The following is a 23,093-nucleotide window of genomic DNA, read 5'->3' as shown; positions in this document are numbered from 1 at the left end:
ATCAATCTCTCGTTGACTTTCTTTCACTGCTGAAGTTATTTCTTGTGTTACCTCCTGTTATTGCTTTTTCAACATCTGAAACAAAGTCTACAGTCTCCTTTTTACCATTTTTAGCAATTTTAGCTCCTCTGGTCATCATTTTCAAAAGAAATTGTGTTAAATATAGAAGGGAGCAAGTTTAAGCCACTTCGACTAAAGATAATTAAGTGGGAAATGTTTAAAATTGGTCAAAGTACCTAATTACTGCCTCCTAATCATGCAGTTGCCAGTCCCTGTTGAAATTCCAAGTTCTGAGAATGGTTTAGCCCACTGCAGGCTCTCCGTGATATCACGTTAATAAACTTTTAAAGCAAACCTCAAAGTTTCCATCTCTGAGTTAATTTCTGCAATATGCATTCACCATCTTCTGCAGCAGCTTCCAAACTTGAGCAGAGCAGCTTCTGTCCCTCACTATAACGCATTCAGCAAATCCACTTATGATAGTACATCTTTGGAGGTTGTAGAGAGACAAGGGGTACATGGTGAACTTCCTTGGTCTTTGAAGAAAGTGGAGCTGTTGGTGCACTTTCTTGACCATTGCATTGGTATGCTTGTCACAAGTCAGGTCAATGGAGATATTTGTTCTTAAGGCTCTCTACTCTTAGATTGAGGTTGTAACTCTCTGAAGGAGATATTCTGATGGACTTCATTACCCTGGCCTTTTCCTCCCTGTTGAAGACCTAATTTAAGAAGTTGACTGGGAATTATTTTGATACCACACCAACACCAATCGTGAAGAAGGCTTGCCAGCAGCTATACTTTGTTAGGTGTTTAAGGAGATTTGATTTGTCACCGAAGACTCTCGAAAACTTTTACAGGTGGAGAGCATTCTGGCTGGTTGCATCACCATCTGGTATGGAGACATCAACGCTCAGGACAAGAATAAACACCAGAGGCTTGTTAACTGGGCCTGGGACATCACAGGTACTTCACTCCATTGAGGACATTTACATGAGGTGGTGTCTTAAAAAAGCAGCCTCTATCCTCAAGTACCCTCACCTCCCAGGCTATGTTACCATCGGGAAAAAGGTACAGGAGCCTAAAGATGAGCAGTCAGTGGCACAAGGATAACTTCTTCCCTGCTGCTGTCAGATTCCTGAATGATCAATGAACCAGACACACTGCCTTACTTTGACTTATTTATTTTTTTATAAGATAATTTATATGTATGTCTGGTCTGTGATGCTGCCGCAAAGCGAATTTCGTGATAGGGTGCTGACAAGATGTGTCATACGTACTGATATAAATGAGGTCCATTATTGGAGACTAGTTCTATGGGTAATCCATATGCTGCGAACATATTCCGTAGTCTCTCAACTGTCTGTTCTGTCGTTGTCGTTTGCATATGCAATACTACTGGCCATTTTGAGGATGCATCAACAACAATAAGAAAATTTTCACCCATAAATGGACCAGCAAAATTAACATGAAGCCGGTGCCATGATTATGATGGCCATTTCCATGGATTACCTTCAGCTTGGGGCACTTTGGGTTACATTTCCTGGCCAATGTGACATCTTCCCACCGTCTGTTCAATATCGATTTTAATTGATGGCCACCCAGACATGCATGCAGGCCAGGGCTTTCATTCGGACCATCCCTGGATGATTGTTGTGGAGCTCCAATAACATGGCCGCTTGCCATTTTGAAGGGATGATTGTCCTTGTCCCTCACAATAGACAATCCTCTTTGATCGATATCTCATTGTATTGTGTATAATAAGGTTTTAGTTTGGGAGAAATAGTATTAACCTCAGGCCACCCATTTAAGGTGAAGTGGAGAACCTTTGACAGTATAGTTTCTCTCTGTACCTCTTTGTTAAAAGTCTTTGCTGTTATCAGTAAGTGATGAAGTTGTTCCTGATTGATAGCTCTCGCTTCGCCGTCCAGTTAATCATCCCTTCCATCTGCTCAGTCTCAGTCATAGGTAAACGCAAAGCCGTTTTGGTTTGCAGGACTACGTTTTAAGTCATAATCGTATTCTGTGAGCTCCATTGCCCCCCCCCCACCCCTTTTGAATTCCTGTCACAGGTAGCAACGGAATGCCCTATTTAGCACCTAAGATTAAGCTCAGTGGTTTGTAGGTATTGGTGAAATTGTGAGTCCAAAAATTATGGCAAGTCCTTCTTTTTCAAGTTGTGCATAGTTACGTTCATAAGGCGACGAAAAATGGGAAGCATAGCCACAGATTGTTCTCCTTTTTCTGTGACCTACAACAATATAGCACCCAAACCTACTGGCGAAGCATCAACAGCAAGGGTCAGTTCTTTATCTGGCTCATAGTGGGCGAGAACATTATCGCTTGAGGTCAGCAGTTCCTTCAAACGACTGAACGCTTTATTTGTCTCTGCATTCCAGCACCATTGCTGATCTTTTTTTAACAATTGGTCAAGCGGGTTGCAGACGTTGAGGTTAACTAAACCCAAAAATGATTGTAATTCAGCTCAATGTGATAGGCAGGATGTCCTGGGGATGGCTTTGGTGCCAGCTGTATCCATTCACACTCCTTCATTGTTAACTGTAAATCCCAATTATGTTACTGAGGGTACCATAAATATGCATTTTTCCTGGTGCAGACAAACATTTGCTCGTTGAATTCGGGCTTAGACCTTATTCAGTTAGTTAGATGCTTTGCGTCATCCTAACCTGTAATGATGATGTCATTCATCGCGGTAGCTTCCAACATTTAATCCATGTAAAAATTTGTCCATAACCGCTTGAAATATTGTTGGTGATGCCGATATTCTGTTAGTGTAAGTGAACAATCCCAAGTGAGTATTGATTGTCACATACTTTTTCGATTCAGAATCCAATTCGACTTGCTGGTACACTTGTGGTAAATCCAATTTCGTGATTTTTTTTCCCTCCATTCAGTACTTGAAATAATTCCTCCGCTCTGGGAATGGGATGTTCGGGTTCTTGCAGAGCTTGGTTAATGGTCACTTTAAAATCACCACAAATTATAATTTCACCGTTGGGTTTTCTGACTGGCACGATAGGAGCTGCCCAATTGCTATACTGAAGTTTTTCAATGATTCCTTCGTTTCCCAATCTGTTGAGTTCCGACTCAATCTTTTATCACAAAAGATACTGTCCTTGGCTTGTAGAACTTAGGTTTGGCATTAGGTTTCAATTGCAGTTGGGCCTGGGCTCCTTCTTTTTCCCAGGTCCTTTCCTAAACTGTTTGATTCTTTAGAAGCACCCTCTGTATATACTTTCTTCACTGTCCCACTATCCTTCCAATCCAGTTTGATGTGCTCCAGCCACTCTCTTCCAAACAATGCTGGTCCCTTTGTGTCCACGATGTAGAGGGGTAATCCTTTTGATGCCTGTCCCTTATAAATTCGATATAGCACTTTGACTCTCTCCCCTATGACCATCTTCAACACCACGTCAGACTGTTCCATTTTAAGATTGGGTAGTAGTCTTGCTTTTAGAGTTTTTGGCATTACGAATACAGTTGCCCCTATGTCCAGCTCCATCCGAATAGGTTCGTTGTTAATTTTAACGTGAAGCAAAATTTGCTTTGAGGTTAAATACTTGTGGGAATAAGATCAATGATGACTGATAAGAAAGAATGGAGCATAAACTAAAGCAAAACATTCTGAAACGCAGCAGATTTCCCAAATTATTTGTTAACCAGAAATGATATACAGGTAGACCTGACTCATGATGTTCTGACTGAAATATTGTTCAGTCAGAAAGGGGGGAGAAATGTTAGAAATATTTCATCCTACCATGACTCCATCTTTTCTCCCCTAGTTCAATCCCTCCCCACCTACATCCGCGACACCTCACACACCCTCCACCTCCTCCAAGACTTGAGTTTCCCCGAACCGGACCACGTCATTTTCACAATGGATAACCAATCCTTTTACACCTCCATTCCCCACAACTTTTTCCTGGACCTCAGACCTGAGCAGTCACCTTCCATCACCACCCTTCTCCGCCTGGCACAACTTGTCCTCACCCTTAACAATTTTTCCTTCAACTCTTCCCACTATCTCCAGATTAAAGGAGTAGCCATGGGTATCCACATGGGCCCCAGCTAAGCCTGACTGTTTGTGGGTTTTGAGGAGCAAAACATGCCGACACAGGCAAGACCCCCAAACTCTTCCTCCGGTACATAAACGGCCTCATGCACCCACAATGAACTCGTCACTTTCATCAATTTCGTGGCCAATTTCCATCCGGACCTTGAACTCACCTGGTCCATCTCTGATCACTCTCTCCCTTTTCTGGATCTCCCTGTCTCATCTCAGGAGACATCTATTACAAACCCTCTAACTCCCACAACTACCTGGACTACATGTCCTCACACCCTGTCCCCTGCAAGGACTCCATTCCCTTCTCTCAATTTCTCCATCTCCGCTGCCGCATCTGCTCCCAAGATGAGGTTTTACAGTCCAGAGCCTCTGAAATGTTTGCCTTCTTCCACAAAAGTGGCTTCCCCTCCACGACTATTAACTCGGCCCTCACCTGCATCTCCTCCGTTCCCCACTCATCTTCCCTAGCCCCCCCCCCATCCCCAGAAACAATAAACACAAAATCCCTACTGTCCTCACCAGCCACCACACCAGCCTCCGCATCCAACACATTATCCATCGGAATATCCTGCACTTACTAGGACCCCACCACCAGACAAATTTTTCCTTCTCCTCCCCTCTCAACCTTCTTAAGGGACTGCTCCCTCCATGACACCCTTGTGCACTCTTCCCTCCCCTCCCATTCCCCCCCCCACGGCACCTTCCACTGTGGTCGTAGGAGGTGTAATACCTACACCCACACCTCCTCCCTCACCATGGTCCGAGGTTACAAACAGACATTGCTTCACCTGTACCTCCAAAGAACTCATTTACTGCATACGGTGCATCCTCTGTGGCCTTCACTACATCGGAGAGACCGGTCGCAGATTAGGAGATCGCTTCGCCCAGCACCACCTTCTCCGTCCACAACAAATGCGACCTCCCTGTAGCCAACCATTTCAATTCTGAGTCACACTCTCAAGCTCATGTGTCTCTCCATGGCCTTTCACATCACCCCACCCTGACACCTACAGATTGGAGGAACAATACCTAATTTTTGGTCTGGTCACCCTTCAACCCAGGGCATGAACATTGAGTTCACTGCATTCCACTAATCAGCTTGCCTCCCCCTCCCCCTTTAACTAGTTATTCCAGTTCCTACATCCTTTCTCTTCCCCCACCCCCACAGTGTTCCCCCCCCCCCCATCCTATCATTTCCCACCCTCACCACCCCCTCTTTGCCCTTTTTTACGGACATCTCTCAAGTTCCCTCACACCTTGATGAAGGGCTCCAGCCCGAAACGTTTGCTACATAAAGGCACTGTTTGACCTGTTGAGTTTCTCCAACATTTGTGTGTTTTCTTCACTTAATCACGGTGTCAACAGAATCCTGTGTTTTACCTCAGAAATTGTCCAAGTGGATTTGTTTGGGCTATTTCTGACACCTCTTTCCCTTTTCAGAATCTCTCTGTCTCCAATCATTTTTGTCATTTTGGTGGATGATTCCTGAAAAATGACCCTAAAGTTCTACTAAACAAGGCATAGGGAACATCTAGAGCAGAGCTGGCCAAATCGCAGCTTGCCACGGTGGGGTTCCCAGCAGGATCAGGGACTTCGGGCACACGGACCCGCTCCTTGGGATGCGGCAGCTGAACCATTGGCACTCAAAGTCCAGGCACACACATGGCTTCGACTCAAGACATTTTGGCAACTCCTGTCTCAGCTTCGATCCTTCAGCCACTCAGCACTTATTGGTTTGTTGCCAACTGCAGGCTCCCAGCACAGTTTTTATTGGGGTGCGAGCGGCAGGGAAGCAGCTGCAAAGCCAGGTGAGGACTGACCTGCACCTGTTCATTGCCCTTGCAGCATAGCCCCAACCATTGCCCAACGCCCAAGGTTCTCCACACAGCTTGTCCGCCCAAGCTGTTGGTCTCACTCCACTTCACTCATTCGTAACCCCCACCCAGACCCCACGTCCTGGGGAGATTGCCTCATTTAAACATGAAGGCAAATGTCTGGCGAGTGTCACATACTCAGAGTGTCTAAATATGCCACAGCCCGGGGAGCGACTCCAGGGTGGGGGGGCAGGGGGGGTGCTGCTAATTGTAGTATGTTAATTTGTGATCTGTACAGATGGACCCTGACTTACGATATCTTCGATTTACAATGGAATTCCGGAACGGAAGTCCTGGAACTGAACCCCATCGTAAGTCGAGGTCGACCTGTGTTGCTCTTTCATGTATCTATGACCATTTCAGTGATGTGCTGCCCCTCTGTGGTGTTAGTCAGTATTACATAGTCTGCTGGAAGAATCCAAATTTTTTCAGTATTGGATCCAGTATCAGTCAGTATTAGATTCAGGCATCAGTGACATTTTTATGGCCTTTTATTTGCTTTAAAATATTCTCTGCACTGTCGAGATATAATTTGGGCCTCTAAAGCTGTTTCCTGAAAGAACACACAGGAGAATACAGAGGCTGGAATCTGAAGCCAGACACAATTTACTGGAGGAACTCTGTGGGGCGATCAGCATACGTGGGAGAGAGAGGGGTTGACCTTTCAGGTCAGAAGCCTTCATCAAGACTCCGAGTCTGGCAATCTGATTTTGATGCTCTTGAACCTCCTTTCTTATGGTAGTTGGTCAAAGATCCTACAATGGATGGTAGGGATCCTTGGAATCAGAATCTACTGTCATGAACATGTTACAAAATTTGTTGTTTTGGGGCAGCACAACAGGTGGAAATATTGCTATTAATTATATCATTTATAAAATAAAGCAATTAGTGCAAAAGAAGAGAAAGGGAGGTCGTGCCTGTGGTTTGTTGTCCATTCAGAAATCTGATGGAGGAGGGGAAGAAGCTGTCCTTGTACCACTGGGTGTTCATCTTCAGTCTCCTGTACCTCCTTGCTGATGGTAGCAGTGAGAAGAGGGCATGGCCTGGGTGGTGAGGGTTGTTGAGGATAGAGGCTGCTTTGCTGTAGATCTCCTCACTGGAGTGAAGACTGATGCTCATGATGGCACTGGTCAAGTTCACAAGTGTCTGTAGTATTTTCCTGGCTTGTGCATTGACACCTCCGTACCAGATGGTGATGAAACCAGTCAGAATGCTCTCCACAGTACATCTAGAAATTTGCAAGCATCTTTGGTGACATTCCAAATCTCCTAAAACACCTCACGAAGTATAGCCACTGGCGAGCCTTCAATTGCATCGACATAGAGGCTCCAGGATTGATCATCAGAGATGTTGACACCCAGGAATTTGAAGTTCTTACCCTTTCCACTGATGAGGACTGGGTTGTGTTCTCCTGATTTCACCCTCCCAAAGTCTACAGTTCCTTAGTTTTGCTAATGCTGAGTCCAAGGATGTCGCTGTGATACCACTTAACTTGCCTCACTCCTGTACACTTCCCATTGCCATCTGTGATTCTGCTGACCACCGTAGCAAATTAGTAGATGACATTTATGTGAATAGTTGCTGTTGTCCAGGTGATCCAGAGCTGAGTGGAGAGCCAGTGTGATTGCAACCCTAATGCGTGGAGCAATCCTCAATAATTCTTTGAGCCCTGTTTGAGGAGCACTCCCATTAAATATCATCAATAGAGGAAAGGGAGATCCCAGCGATCTTCTTAGCCGTTTTGATGATCCTCTGTCTTTTGGTCCAATACTTTGCATCTACTGAACCCCACAATGATGCAGCCAGGCAGGTCCCTCCCAATTATGGTCCTATAAAATGTTGTTAAGACGGGGCCTTCGAATTTTAGACTCTCCTCTCAAGGAAAAAAATTGCAGAACAAAGAACAAAGAGAAAGGCAAAAAGTGCAGAGGCTGAACTTACTGGAGGGACATTTGTGGATGACACTAAAACGTCTGTTGTAGAATGTAAAGACAGGATCTTGATCAGTTGGGCAGCTTTAGAGGAATAGTTAATGGATTTAATGCAGAGAAATGTGAGGCATTGCATTTTGCGAAGTCTAACGTGGGTAGGACCTACACAGTGAATAGCAGTGATCTGGGGAGTGTTGTTGAGCAGAGAGACCCTGGTATAAATGGAAAGTGGCGTCACAGATGATGAAAAGGGCTTTTGACACATTGGTCTTCATCAGCCAAAGTATTAAATATAGATATTGGGAAGGTCATGTTGCTGTTGGTGAGGTCCTCTTTCGGAATATTGTGCTCAGTATTGGTCACCATGCTACTTGGAAGATGTCGTCAAGATGGAGTGGATGCAGGTGTTATGAGGATGTTACCAGGACTCGGGAGCCTGAGCTATAGGAAGAGGTTGGGCAGGTGAGGGCCTTATTCCTTGGTGCATAGAAACATAGAAAATAGGTGTAGGAGTAGGCCATTTGGTCCTTCAAGCCTACACTGCCATTCATTTTGATCATGGCTGATCATCCACTCAGTACCCTGTTCCAGCTCTCTCCATACCCCCTGATCCCCCTAGTCACAAGTACTAAATCTAACTCTCTCTTAAATATAGCTATGGAACCGGCCTCAATTCTTCCTGTGGCAGAGAATTCCATAAATTCACCACCCTCTGAGTGAAAAAATTCTTCCTCATCTCAGTCCTAAAGGACTTCCCCTTTATCCTTAAACTGTGACCCCTGGTTCTAGACTTTTTCAACTTTGGAACAATCTTCTTGCATCTAGCCTGTCAAATCCCTTAAGAATTTTGAACGTTTCTATTAAGTCTACTCTTAATCGTCTAAACTCCAGCGAGTACAAACCCAGTCATTTTAGCCTTTTTTCATATGCAAGTCCCACTATTCATGGTATCAATCTGGTAAACCTTTTCTGCACTCTCTCCATGGCAATGATGTCCTTCCTCAGATAAGGAGACCAAAACTGAGCACAATACTCCAGGTGAGGTCTCACCAAGGCCCTATACAACTGCATCATTTATACCAGGAGGTGCACAAAATAATGAGACGAAAATGTAGGGTGAATGCACAGTCTTTTGCCCGGAGTAGGGGAATTAGTAACTAGAGGACATAGGTTTAAGGTTGGGGGGGGGAGATTTAACAAGAATTTGAGGGGTACCTTTTTTATACAAAAAGGACTGGGCCTGCTGGAGGAGGGGGATGCAGCAGGTACTATTGAAACATTTCAGAAAATAATGGATAGCATACATTTAGAGGGATGGGGACCAAATGCAGGCAGCTGGGATGTTTTTAAATTTGAAGATAACTTTCAATTTAGTCATACAGCATCGTAACGGGCCCTTTCAATCCACGATCCCATGCCATCCAACTGACCTACAACCACCCCCCCACCCCAGTACATTTTGAAGGGTGGGAGAAAACCATAGCCCCTAAGGAAAACCCACGCAGACACAGGGAGAACGTACAAACTCCTTACGGACAGCCCGAGATTCAAATCCAGTCCCAATCGCTGGTGCTGTAACAGCGTACGCTAACCACTACGGTAACTGTGCTGCCCCATTTTGGACCACATGGGCGTTGGGCTCTTTTACGCTGTGTCACTCTGGCCTTAACATCACAGATAAAGATGATATTTAATGGTGCAATTTCTGTATGGCTACAATGTGCATTGAACGAGTTACCATTTAAGATTTGGTTTTAAAGTGATCAGACTGGCCAAACCCCAGCCCTATAGTATCCTCCATTTAATGGTGAATGACCTCCACTGGGGATTGTTGATGCGTTGCTGATCATTTTCCTTTTGCTGACATTTCTGACTGTCCAGTGCTCTTTTGCAGGTTTTGTGTGTCCAGCGTTGTCACCTGCTGTCTGCCACGCATCCATATGATTGCAGCTTCTAGAAGACTGATTGTGCCCGCTTCTTGGCAAAGAAATCAAATCTCCATTTACAATGAATGATTTTGCTTTGTGTTGTCAAGTGACAGTTAAGATTAGTCTACTGTATCGCCCTTGCCGTCTGGTCTGAATTGCGTGACCTAGACGGACTGCTGGGGAGAATTCTTCTGGGCTTTATGCAACAAATAAAGGCGGGTGATTAGAGTGCTCATTAACTGGTTGTGGCAAACATTCTCACCTCCCCTGATACTTAAAGATGCAGGTGAACAGTTGCCCGAAACAGCTGCACAAAGTTAAGCTGATGGTGTACTTTGCATACCTCCTTGCGATCCCCATCGATTCATTAACAAGGCCATCATTGTTCTTGCCATTAAATTAACTGATCTTGAGCTCTATAAGCAAGGATAATAACCCTTGTGATAAATGTGCTGTCCAATTTTTAATATTTGGGTTGTGTTGTATCTGACCATCACACACTAGGATTCCGGCTGAAAGCATGCAAGTACCACATTCCCACATAGATACGGAGAACTCAGATATTGCAAAGTGGAAAAAGTTAATCACTCTTAAATGAATTAAACATATCGTCCAAAAGAAGTCTGCAGGCTTTTGTTTTACACACTAGTTTTGAATGTGAATGCTCTGCAAGAAACATTTGAAACAAATCCAATTTTTAAAAAGGAAATGGATAAATGTTAAGAAGTGTAATGAAATGGCATGAGACTAGAATTTGGTGAAAGAAAACCAACATAATCTGATCTGGTCACGGGCAGTTGTAAGAACAAGAGAAAAAAAAATCTTCCTCAGATGAATCCAGCCATCCTGCCACGTTGGACTTAATTTTCCTCCCAGGATATCTCAAGGCCGCAGCCTCTTCTCATAATCAAAACACGGTGTCGATTAATCAGTTTCTGATCTGGGCCTGATTAAACAGTGCAGTAATCTTAACTGTGCAACATGGTGATATTTTACATGGTCTGAAATCAAGTAAAATTATTGCTATCTTATAATGCTGCTCATCTTGCCTAATATTCATGTTTAATCATCTAATGCTCTAGGTATTTTGTTCTAGAATTAAAGGTTATAGAGCATAGAACAGTGCAGCACAGAAAAGACCATTTAGCCCATGATGTTTGTGCCAGCTCTGGTGTCAGTTTCTCTTGCACATCTGCCTGTGCATGGTGTATGCTCCTCCATTCCCTCCCTGCTCATGTGTCTGTCTAAATGTCGTGGTTGAATGACAAAAGTAGAATTTATACTGTGGATTTACATTTTGTTACAGTTTATCTGTGAATTCTACAAAGAGTTTTTGTGAACCCTGAGTTCATTTGGTGCTGCTGAGTCCAATTTTTATCAATGTTACAGTATTTGCACATCCTCCACTATGAAATATCCAAAGAAAATGTGCTTCTGTTATTGTAATACACATTTATTTTGATAATGTTTACTCATTTGTTTGTAACTGAATGCCTTGATGTGATGAGCAAACAACATAAAATTGTCACAACAGAAATACTATAAGGTGTTACCACTAATACCACGACTGTTGAACAGCAGTTCACAACAAAATTGCATGTTCCAGGACATTAATGGATAGCTTTAGATTTCAAATTTGACTAATTATGCTTGGGGTTGTTTTCTTATCGGCTTCTCAGGCAAAACCCTACAGAATAATGTAGTTCCCTTGTTTCTAACCCTCACTGTCTCCCTTAAATGCTGCATGTCTCATCATGGCCGTGAACAGTTAAGTGACATCAGTTGTTGTACTCTATCATTTACAATTTAAGGACAGCTGAGTGCTCGTGGATGAGTCACGTGATATCTTCCCATTGTCTCCTTGCAGGAGGTCACAGGTCATTGAACTGTTTGAGGCTCTGGAAATTGAGAGAGCCCAGCAAATGGGGTCGAGTTCCTCTTCTGAGTCTAACATTTGCAGTGGAAGGCACCGGGGTCGGAGTGAGAGAAGATCTTATCCAAGGAAAAAAGTGAGCAGAACTTTCATGAATCCAATTCTGCGTTTGAACTTGATTTGCCTCTGACATAAGCACCAATGGAAAAGCATCAATGTCCCCCTCCTGAACTTTCACCACCCTCTTCCATTAAACATGACTGGAGTGTACCAGAACTGCATGTAACATTACAATTGCAACCAAATTATGAAATTATGTCCAAGCAAATGCAAAAGAACTTCCTTGCTTTTCCTATGTAATATGTAAAATTTCCTGTTCCAATGGAGTAAGTTGTTGTAAAGCCTCATCAAATGCTACCTGTCCTACACACTTCATCACATCACTGATCTTTGTTTTCCAAAAGTTCACAAAATGTCCTTGGAATTTGATTATTTCCCAGCACAGAATAGAACATAGAAAATTACAGCACAATACAGGTCCTTTGGCCCTTAATGTTGTGTCAACTTATATATTCCTATCAAAAAAATACTAAACCCTTCTTACCTCGTTACCCTCTATTTTTCTTTCATCCATGTGCCTATCTAAGAGTCTCTTAAATGTCAGCGTCCACCACCACTCCTGGCAAGGCATTCCAGGCACCCACCACTTGTGTGTAAAATAAACTTACCCCTGATGTCTTCTCTAAACTTCTCTCCCATCATTTTGTACAGATGTCCTCTGGTGTTTGCTACTCCTGTCTTGGGAAAATGGCACTGGCTGGCTATGTCTCTCAGAATCTATTCAGTCACCTCTTACCCTTCTTCGCTCCCAAGAGAAAAGTCCCAGCTCTGCTAATCTTGCCTCATAAGACATTTCCCAATCCAGACAACATCCTGGTAAATCTTCTCCATGGCTTCAATATCCGTCCTATAATGAGGTGACCAAAATGGAACACAGTGTTCCAAGTGTGGTCTCACCAGAGATTTGTAGAGTTGCAACATGACCTCTCGACTCTTGAACTCAATCCCCCTATTAATGAAGCCCAGCATCCCATAGGCCTTCTTAACTATCCTATCAACCTGTGTCGCAACCTTGAGAGATGCATAGATTTGGACCCCAAGGTCCATTTGTTCTTTCGCAATGTTAAGCATCCAACCTGTACTCAGCCTTCTGGTTTGTCCTTCCAAAATGCATCACCTCACACTTATCTGGATTTAACTCCATCTGCCACTTTTCTGCCAAACTCTGCATCCTCTATATCCTTTTGTAACCTACCACAACCCTAATTACCATCCACAGCTCCTCCAACCTTCATATCATCTGCAAACTTACTGACCCATCCTTCCACCTGTTCATCTAGATCATTTATAAAAATCACAAAGAGTAGGGCTCCTAGAATGGATTGCTGTGGAACTCCACTAGTCACTGACCTCCAGGCAGAATACTTTCCTTCCACTACTACAGGCAAGCCAATTCTAAATCCACACAGCCAAGGTTTCATGGATCCCATGCCTCATGGCTTTCTGAATGAGTCGCTCTTGGGGAACCTTGTCTAATGCCTTACAAAAATTCACATAGACCACCCCTGCCACCCTATCTTCTTCAATTTCTTTTGGAACCTCCTCAAAGACCTCAATTAGGCTCAAGAGGCATGGCCTTTCCCTCACAAAGAATGATGCTATTCAGTTCATTGTGTTCATGCTGTGCTTCTAAGCCAAACCACCTTCCCTTTCACCAAAACTGCTCCCAACCAATTTTCAATTTATTTTTTAAAATTTAAACATACAGCACGGTAACACCTATTTAACCTACAACCCCGTACATTTTGAACAGTGGGAGGAGACCCCTGAAGATGGAGAGTACGTACCAACTCCTTACAGACAGCACGGGATTCAACCCCCGGTCCCGATCACTGGCACTTTAACTGCGTTGTGCTAACCGCTACATCAACCGTGCCGCCCTTCTATGGAACCATAATCCTATAAAACTGTGGAACACTATAAACATGGAAACAGGCCCTTCAGCCCATCTAGTCTGTACTGAACTAGTCCTAATCCCATTGACCTGCACCCAGACTATATCCCTCTATACTTCCCCCATCCATGGACCTATCTAAATGTTTCTTAAATGTCAAAATCTAACCCAGGTCCACCACTTCTGCTGGCTGGTCATTCCACACTCTCACCACTCTCAGTGTGAAGAAGTTCCCATAATGTTCCCATTAAATTTTTCCCCTTTCACTCTTAACCCATGTCCACTTGTTCTTGTCTCACCTAACTGCAGTAGAAACAGCCTTCTTGTATTTACTCTCTCTATGGGCCTCATCATTGTATCTCCATACATTTTCCAAAGCTCCAGGAAATAAAGTCCTAACCTATTCAATATTTCCATGTAACTCAGCTCTCAAATCCTTTGAAACATCCTTGAAAATCTTTTCTGCACTATTGCAATCTTATTGATATCCTTCCTGTGACCAGAACTGCACATAATACTCCAAATTTTACCTCACCAACGTCCCATACAAATGCTTGCCATCGCGAGTCAGCCCTCGTCTTTTGCAATGACCTTTCTCAAGAATAGGTCTCACAATTGGTCTGCATTGTTCCAATATAACCTAATATACTAATATCCCTCTCTATCCTTGATTTCTCTCAGACTAGTTCACTTCTGCCTTCTGTACATCTTTCATGTAGGATGAAAATTTCAGAAGTTTTTTTTTAAGTGTTTGTTGCTCATTTGGAGACAATTTATTTTTGATGATCCTGATCTTGATTTCAGTATTGCAATAGCTGTATTTTAAACCAAATGCTGCAGTAAGTAATTGACTCTTTGGTGATTATTACCATAGGACTTTGTGTCTGAATCAGACCAAATCAGCTGTGCCCCGGATATTTCTGCAGTGTCCATTCCACAGTATCGCAGGGCTAAATCGCTGGACAGAAGAACAAGCGAATCAGCGGTTACGGTAAGAAGATCCCATATCAAGGCACTGGGAGGGCTAATCAGAAATGGGGAAATATGGACAAAATGCAGAGAAGCTGATGGTAAATGGAGGGTGAAAGAGGGAAGAAGGGAGACGATCAGGACTCTGGAGATGGGTGCAACAGAATTGGCTGTGACCAATGAAAGACTATAATCTGTCTGCCCAAGGCTACCCTGCAGTTGGTGTGTGGGTCTCTGATGCATGCCGGTCACCTGTCCCTAATTGCTCTCACTTACAATTTTCCCTTGACTGACATTCTTTTATTTCTCATTACTTCCTGCTTCTAGCCAGACCTGTTGAATTTCAAGAAAGGTTGGATGACCAAACTCTCTGCTAGTGGCCAGGTAAGAAACTGAAAATATAATCTGTCTCCTTCTCATTTGGATCTGCATTTCAATAAGATCATTGTTGATGTGCCGTTTGAAAGTCTCCTTCCAGTTCTGTCCCATATTTAGTGACTATTTATCATTGCCCCTTTGGGGCATCGAATAGACGAAGGGTCATGACTTCATTAGTGAAGGAATTTTACCCCTTCCTCTGTTAGACTTGTGAGATTCGGAATCCAGACTCACCAGCTGAAACCTCTATGAGCCCATCAATCAGAATCCAAACTTATTGTCATGAACATGCCACAAAACTCGTATATCACTAAGATTATTTCTAGGGAATGCAGGCTACGTGTACTAATTCAATCTCTCTCATGGAATGATCCTCTCATTTCAGAAATCAGATTAGCAAATCATTCTCAAATTCTAGTGAACCGTCCAGGGTATTTAATAGAGAAACAATACGACAAAATATATGGTCTTATCAAGACTGTACATAATTTTAATAATCTTTCTACACCATCTGTTCCAAGATAAAAGTAAATGTACCATTAATTTTCTGTATCAATTATACCTAAGTGTCAATGTCCTGAGATGCAGGACAGGGCTTTGGTGCTAATATTGTTGTCAACGGTGAGTTACTTATACAGGTACATGATCCTTTATCTGGACATCTAAAATCCGGAAAGCTCCAAAATCTGGCAAGTGGGGACCGGCGGTCGGGGGAGGTGGCCAGGCGGTTGGGGAAGGCGGCCGAGGGACCAGCGGTCGGGGGAGACTGCCGGGCGGTCAGGGGACCGGCAGTTGGGGGAGGTGGCCGAGGGACCGGCTGTCCGGGGACCAGCAGTTGGGGGAGGCGGCAGAGGGACTGGCGGTTGAGGGACCAGCGGTCGGGGGAGACTGCTGGGCGGTCGGGGAAGGCGGCTGTGGGACTGGTAGTCAGGGGAGGCGGCCGAGGGACCGGCGGCCGGGGGAGGCGGCCAGGGGAGGCGGCCGAGGGACCGGCGGCCGGGGGAGGCGGCCGAGGGACCGGCGGCCGGGGGAGGTGGCCGAGGGACCGACGGTCGGGGGAGGCGGCCGAGGGACCAGCAGTCGGGGGAGGTGGCCGAGGGACCAGCAGTCGAGGGAGACTGCCTGGCAGCTGAGGGACTGGCTGTCAGGGAAGACTGCCAGGTGGTCGGGGAAGACTGCTGGGCGGCCGAGGGACCAGTGGTTGGGGGAGACTGCTGGGCGGCCGAGGGACCGCAGTTGAGGGAATCAGCTGGGCGACTGGAAGGAGGGCAGCACAATTCGGGTGATCTTTCTGAAATCTGGAAAATTCCGAAATTTGGAACACGCTGTCCCTCAAGGGTTCCAGATAAAGGACCTGTACTTGCATCCAGCTTACAAACAATTTCTAAAACTGAATTCATGCTGAACTTCGTGGATGAAGCCAGCTCCAAGCACAGTGGTGAGTTTCTACACTGGAAGGTCTTCCCTGGGTTAAATATCCTTTGTATGAGAAATCAGTGGAAAAATGCCTACTGAATTAAATTGCTGAAGAAAGTTTAATATTCAAATCCAGAAGGATTTTGTTATAAAAAACACTTAAAACAATAATAAAAAATAAATCAATGAAAATTATAACTGAACTAAAACTTGGTTCCTCCTGAAAGGTATCTGTATGACAGGTCTAACATGACACAAAGTAAAAACAATGCTAGAGAAACTCAACAGGTAGAAAAGATAAAGACACAAAACCAACGTTTCAGGCATTTCAAGGTATTACAAAATATAGGCAGACTTAAATCACAGTGTCTGCAGACTCGCATGTTTTACTCCTGCTCTAACACAATTTGATCAGATGAATCTCCACGACATCTTGCCCTATGCCTAGGCACCATCAGGAATCTAGCATCATGGAGAAGACATGACTGGTGACCATTTGTGTGTGAAAACCTGGAATCTGGAAGGTTTGTCCAGAACTGCAATAACTGCACAAGAATGATAATGATTTTGAGTGTCCAGAGATGCCAACAATAAATGTTCTTAACTATGAATATCTCACTGATCAAAAGTCCCCTCTTTTCCTTTCTTTCTTTTGCTTTTCCATGCCCAATATTTGGTGACCATTGTTTTCACCACCTCTGTAGTCATTTCTTCAAATCTCTGAATTTAGAAATTGTCAGACAATTTGTTGTCTTTAGGTCTCATTATTCTCTCCAGCACTGCTACATTGTCATTCATTTCTTCAGATTCCACCATTACTGCTAGACCCAGTATTGTTGTTTTCTACTGTGTAATATCTCAGACATTTCAGCATCATTTTACTTGTCTGCTTGTTAAAATGCACTCGTACTTCATTCATCTCTTCCTCTTAACAACACATGAATATTTAACATTTTTTTCATTTTCAATTGTAAATTATTTTCTTTCGTGCTAGTTATTTACAACTGATTTCAAAATTGAACTTTTGTTTTTCTTCACACATACTTAACATCAAGCTGCCTTTCTCTTCAAGTTGTTAGAGGCCGAGGAGGAGAGTGGTGCTGTGGAAGTGAGAGGAAGAATGAGATTAGCATCGACCGGACAAACAGGCAAAGGGCCTGTACGAACCCGTCAATCCATTTCCCATTATATGCAGAAAAAGTTAAACGGCAAAGCATTCTGTTAAATTCATATAATCCTTAAGCCTAAATTTAAACTTTTATGGTGAGGCACCATCCAGTAGGTTTGTAAGAAATGATGGTGTGGAAGGAAAGATTCCTTGAAGACAATTTCTTCACTTCAGCTGTCTGGTTTATGAATGAGCTCTCATGCTGCCCTTGATTCTTCTCTTCATTGTAACTCTATCTTTTCTTTGGTTTGGCTTCGCGGACGAAGATTTATGGAGGGGTAATGTCCACGTCTGCTGCAGGCTCGTTGGTGACTGACAAGTCCGATGCTGGACAGGCAGGCACGGTTGCAGCGGTTGGAAGGGAAAATTGGTGGGTTGGGGTGGGGTGTTGGGTTTTTCCTCCTTTGTCTTTTGTCAGTGAGGTGGGCTCTGCGGTCTTCTTCAAAGGAGGTTGCTGCCCGCCGAACTGTGAGGCGCCAAGATGCACGGTTGGAGGCGAGATCAGCCCACTGGCGGGGGTCAATGTGGCAGGCACCAAGAGATTTCTTTAAGCAGTCCTTGTACCTCTCGGTGGCCAGTGGAGAGCTCGCCATATAACACGATCTTGGGAAGGCGATGGTCCTCCATTCTGGAGACGTGACCCACCCAGCGCAGTTGGGTCTTCAGCAGCGTGGATTCGATGCTTGCGGACTCTGCCAGCTCGAGTACTTCGATGTTGGTGATGAAGTCACTCCAATGAATGTTGAGGATGGAGCGGAGACACACAAAGATCAGCGTGTACAAAGCCGTTGTCATACCCACGCTCCTGTTCGGCTCCGAATCATGGGTCCTCTACCGGCATCACCTACGGCTCCTAGAACGCTTCCATCAGCGCTGTCTCCGCTCCATCCTCCACATTCATTGTAACTCTATATTGTGTCATTGTTCTACTTTATGCAGTGGTGTGAATGTTAGAGTTGACCGGTTACTCTGCGTACCCTACACTACTCTTAATACTGCACCAGATAACATTGACAAATAACTTCAACCACATTACTTTTATGATTTATCATTCCCTCAGAAACATCTTCAAATTAATTCACTGCAGGTGAGGTACTTTGGTATCCCCCTTTTGAGGACTAGTACCGTTGTATTTTCAACCTTGTTTGGGCTCCTGTTCCATTGCCCTCTACTGATCCTCTTTTTCTGTCATTGGTATAAGACTGTAGGATTGAACGGAATCTATCTTCAGTAGCGGGCAGATGGACAGCTGCCTCTGGTAGCTCTCCTATGAAATAGGGTATGAGAGATAGGTTTCTTGCATAGTAAATCATTGGTGAAAGAAGGGAATTAGTAGGTCGCAAGAGGTTTCAAGGCCATGTTGTGCTTTCTTACAGTGGAAGAAGCATTGGTTTGTGCTGAATGACCAGGTTCTAAAGTACTATCGTGATTCAGCTGCAGAGGAGGTGAGTATTTACCTCGCCGGTTGGTGGCAAGACACTGACCTTTTGTGGCTTTGTTGTGAATCCTTTTCTAGATTCAGCCCTAAACTTCCTTTTGTGTTGACCAACATTCGCACCTTCTGGTTTAGTGATGACACACAGGCAAGCTATTCAGTCAAGGAATAGTTAATCCTCTTATTCCGCTACAAATGTTACAGCAGGTTGTGAATAGGATTGACTCACCTGCTCCCGCAGTCCATATTGTACCATGACCAATTGCAGCACCCTTTCCTTTCTGTAATCTACACAGCTTCTGGGCCAAATGAGGGATTTGTGATCTGGTGGGTCCAACATCAAAAGGATGACACATGGTTCGTAAATGTAAATGCCTGCAGATGCTGGGGTTGAGTGCAGTACACAAAAGTGTTTGAGAAACTCAGCAGGTCACGCAGCATTCATAGGGAGTGAAAGTCCATCGAAGTTTTAGACCTGAGTCCTTCATCAGGAGCATTGAATTAAAAAGGTGGTGAGAGTGGGGGCAAGGGGGAAGGAGCACAGGATAACAAGTAAGAGGTAGGATGATGCAGGTGGGCGGGTAGAAGAGAAGGAAACTGTGAAGAATGGAGAGAGAACGAAGAAAGATAAGCTCTCTGATAGGAAAAGGAAGGGAAGGGGGTGAAGAGCTAGATGATAGCAGACAGGGATAGGGAGAAAGAGAGTCACAGGAAAGGAGGTGAATGGAAATTGGAGTTTGATATTGAAGATGACTAATTGGAGATTGCCAAGATGTTGTTCCTACCATTTTCTGCTGCCCTCAGTTTGACATGTCAGTGTGGCAATGGGGTGAGCAATTAAAATGAGTGGCCACTGGGAGGTTCTTACTGTTGCAGCAGACAGAGGGAAGGGGCTCATCGAAAAGATGTCCCAGTCTGCGTCCAGTCTCTCTGCTGTAGAGGAGGCCACATCAGGAACACCAGGTGGAGTAAATGATCCCTACAAATTCACAGGTGAAGAGTTGTTTAACATGGGAGGAAGTGAAAGTGCGACACTTCTTGCAGTCACTGGGATAGGTACAAGCGGGCAATTGATGGGAAGAAATCTGGTTTCAATTGGGCCTTGCAAGTCACAGGAACACCCGAGACTTGGCTCAAGTTAGACATTCTAAATTTTATTGGTGAGTTATATTGGTTGCAGCAGAGCTGTAAACGTAGAAGCAGGAGTAGACCAATCGGACCCTCTGGCTGCTCTGTGTTTGGTGAGATCATGGCTGAATGTTTATTACCTCCTTTTGCTGTCGCCCATCATTAGATTTGCTTGGTATCTAAAAGTCTGCCTATTTTTGTGTTCCCTACACTGAGAACTGCAGAAATTCGCCAGCCTTTGGTTGAAAATAATTTCATCTCATTTTCATCCTGAATGATCGCTCTTACTTTGAGACTGTGATCCTCTAGGCCATGAACAGCCCCTACACTTTAAAAGGATTTTTATTTACTTCTCTCTCTGCAGGCAGTGGATTTGGATGGGGAGATTGATTTAAGCAGCTGTTATAATGTGATTGAATATGAAGTTCAAAGGAATTATGGATTCCAGATCCATGTAAGTATAGATTTCACCTGAAATGATATTTTGGAGCTGTGGTTTTCTGGCAGGCAATATGGATGTGTGCGCATATTGCCATCGTCATGTGAGGGCATTTACTTTCAACAACCAACCTGTTGCAAAAAAGAATGTCAGCATTTTGGGTCAAAACCCTTCACCAAGATTCCAGCATTTGTAGACTCCTGTGTGCCTCCAGCACACCTCCAATTTGGAGGAGTTTGGACAATCTTCCCTTTATATTGAACTAGATGGCTTGAAAATCCGTAACTGGATTTTTTTCTAACTTCTTCTGGAGAGATTAATGTTTGTGGATTTGTGTGTTGGCTTCACCCACTGATTGGGATCTAATAGGATTTTCAGTAGATTCAGTTGCTTCCTAAAGCAGCTGTAAGGTTATCCAAGAGCTGATGTAACAGTGATTCATTATAATTCTTGTTTATGAGACACAGCAGAAGGCTACTAAATACAAAAGAGTCAATCATTCAGGAGAAATCATTTCATGTGTTAATGCTCCGACTGGCTCACATCCTTCTAGGAATACGAGTTTCATGTCTATTGACGGAGTGATAGCCTTGATGGATCAGTATAGAAGGAGCTTTACTCAGTATCTGATGAATAGGAACATATTTCTTGTTTTCAACCTCTTGCCAATCAAAAAGTTTATTGTCCATCCTTCATCTTCAATGTCAAATGTTCTTAAGGTGTTTTCAACGCTTCACTGTTTTAACTTTTCTACAGTCAGTGAATAAGGAGGAACAGATTGTATTAATTTCTAAAAACTATGCATGCTCAGATCCAACTGTCCTTGTAGAAAGATTAACTGATTTTCATGTTGATGGGGTAAAAATCCTGAGTGAAATGTTCATGACCTAATTGACAATAGGTGACCAAAAATAATTAAGGAATTTGATTGTTCTTGCTGCTTGAAACCATCCAAAATCTCTCTTTTCATATAATTTTTCCATGGGTCACAGTTATTTTGCATATAAACATCTGAAACTTCAGCCTGTGACTAGTAGCTGTTTGGTTTTCCTGTTTAAAATAACCAAACTCCACGATTAGATTCTATTCTAACTCACTCCACATGATCAGTTTTTTTTTAGCACTGTTTTGGTATCTAGATTAACTTGATGGCATGGAGAGTATGGCATTAGCATAATGTTAATACTGCAGCAATGACCTGGCTTTGAACCCCCTGCTGTCTGTGAGGAGTTTATATGTTCTCCCTGTGTTTGCGTGGGTTTCCTCATGTATGGGGTTGGTAGATTGATTGGTATTTGGGTGGGGTGAGCTCGCCTGTTATCGTGCTGTTTCTTTGAAAAGAAAATGTTTTTAAAAAGCTTCTGCTCCCACAATGAGTTCTTCCTTGCAAGATCATCCAAGATGTCCTCCTTAATTTCAAAATTAACGTGGCTTCCCCTCTACTACCATCAACTTGGCCCTCATCTGCATATCCTCCTTTACCTGCATATCTACCCTACCCCCTCCGCCCCCATGCACAACGACATGATTCCCCTTGTCCTCATCTACCACCCCACCAGCCTCCATATCCAACATTTCACCGTCCACCATTTCCATCACCAACTACGTGATCTCATTACCAGACACATCTTCCCATCTCCTCACCCTTCGCTTTCCGCAGAAACTTCCCTCTCATCACTCCTCCCTTCCCACCTACTGCTACCTACCTCTGTGACTGCAGAGGAGATACTCCACTTACAACCACACTTCCTCCATCACCACTATTTAGGACACCAAATGGTCCTTCCAAGGGAAGCAACACGTGAATCTGCAGGGGTCATCTACTGTATCTGGTTCTCCTGTTGTGACCTCCTCTGTGTCGGAGTGACTGGATGCAGAGTGGGAGATCAGTTTGTTGAGCACCTTGGCTCTGTCCGCCACAACAGCAGGGATCTCCCAGTGGCCACCCATTTCAATTCCCAATCCCATTCCCTTGCCGACATGTCTACCCATGGTCTTATGCACTGCCAGAGTGAGACCACCCACAAATTGGAGGCACAAAACATATTCCTTCTGGGGACCCTCTAACTAGATGGCATTAATATTTTATGTTAATGGACTTTTCCAATTTCCAATTGCAACCCCCCTCCCCCTCCCCATCCCCTATCCCTACCTTTCTTTGAACTCTCTCTTTCCCTTTTCCTGTTTCCTTTCCTCCAGCTCTCAGTTCTCCCCTTTCCTCTCCTGTCCTCCCATCCATGTATGACCTGTTGGCCTGCGTTTCTCCCCCTGCTCCTTCTTCCTTCACTCACAGCCTTTTTATTCAGGGGCCTGCCTGCTTTTTCACTCATACCTTGACGATGTGCTCAGGCCTGAAACATTGATTCTATATCTTACCTTCCTGTGGACACTGTGAGACCTTCTGAGTTCTTCCAGCATTTTTATGCTTTTGCTACTTTTACACAGCACAGGCATTG

General features: G+C 44.1%; 1 protein-coding gene across 5 annotated transcripts in view; it reads left to right on the top strand.

Moving 5' to 3' along the window:
* Positions 1 to 23,093, top strand: part of LOC138758823 (myosin phosphatase Rho-interacting protein-like) — a 260,679-nt gene that overhangs the window by 192,772 nt on the left and 44,814 nt on the right. For all 5 annotated transcript variants that reach the window (XM_069928231.1, XM_069928232.1, XM_069928233.1 and 2 more), the window contains 5 exons: positions 11,685 to 11,826; positions 14,579 to 14,695; positions 15,001 to 15,057; positions 19,012 to 19,080; positions 20,563 to 20,652. In XM_069928231.1, coding sequence (XP_069784332.1) covers positions 11,685 to 11,826; positions 14,579 to 14,695; positions 15,001 to 15,057; positions 19,012 to 19,080; positions 20,563 to 20,652 — 475 coding nt within the window. The remainder of the gene's footprint in view (positions 1 to 11,684; positions 11,827 to 14,578; positions 14,696 to 15,000; positions 15,058 to 19,011; positions 19,081 to 20,562; positions 20,653 to 23,093) is intronic.

This window comes from Narcine bancroftii, chromosome 3 (assembly GCF_036971445.1).
Source record: "Narcine bancroftii isolate sNarBan1 chromosome 3, sNarBan1.hap1, whole genome shotgun sequence".
Taxonomy (NCBI): Eukaryota; Metazoa; Chordata; class Chondrichthyes; order Torpediniformes; family Narcinidae; genus Narcine; species Narcine bancroftii.
This window is presented reverse-complemented; position numbering and strand designations above follow the sequence as displayed.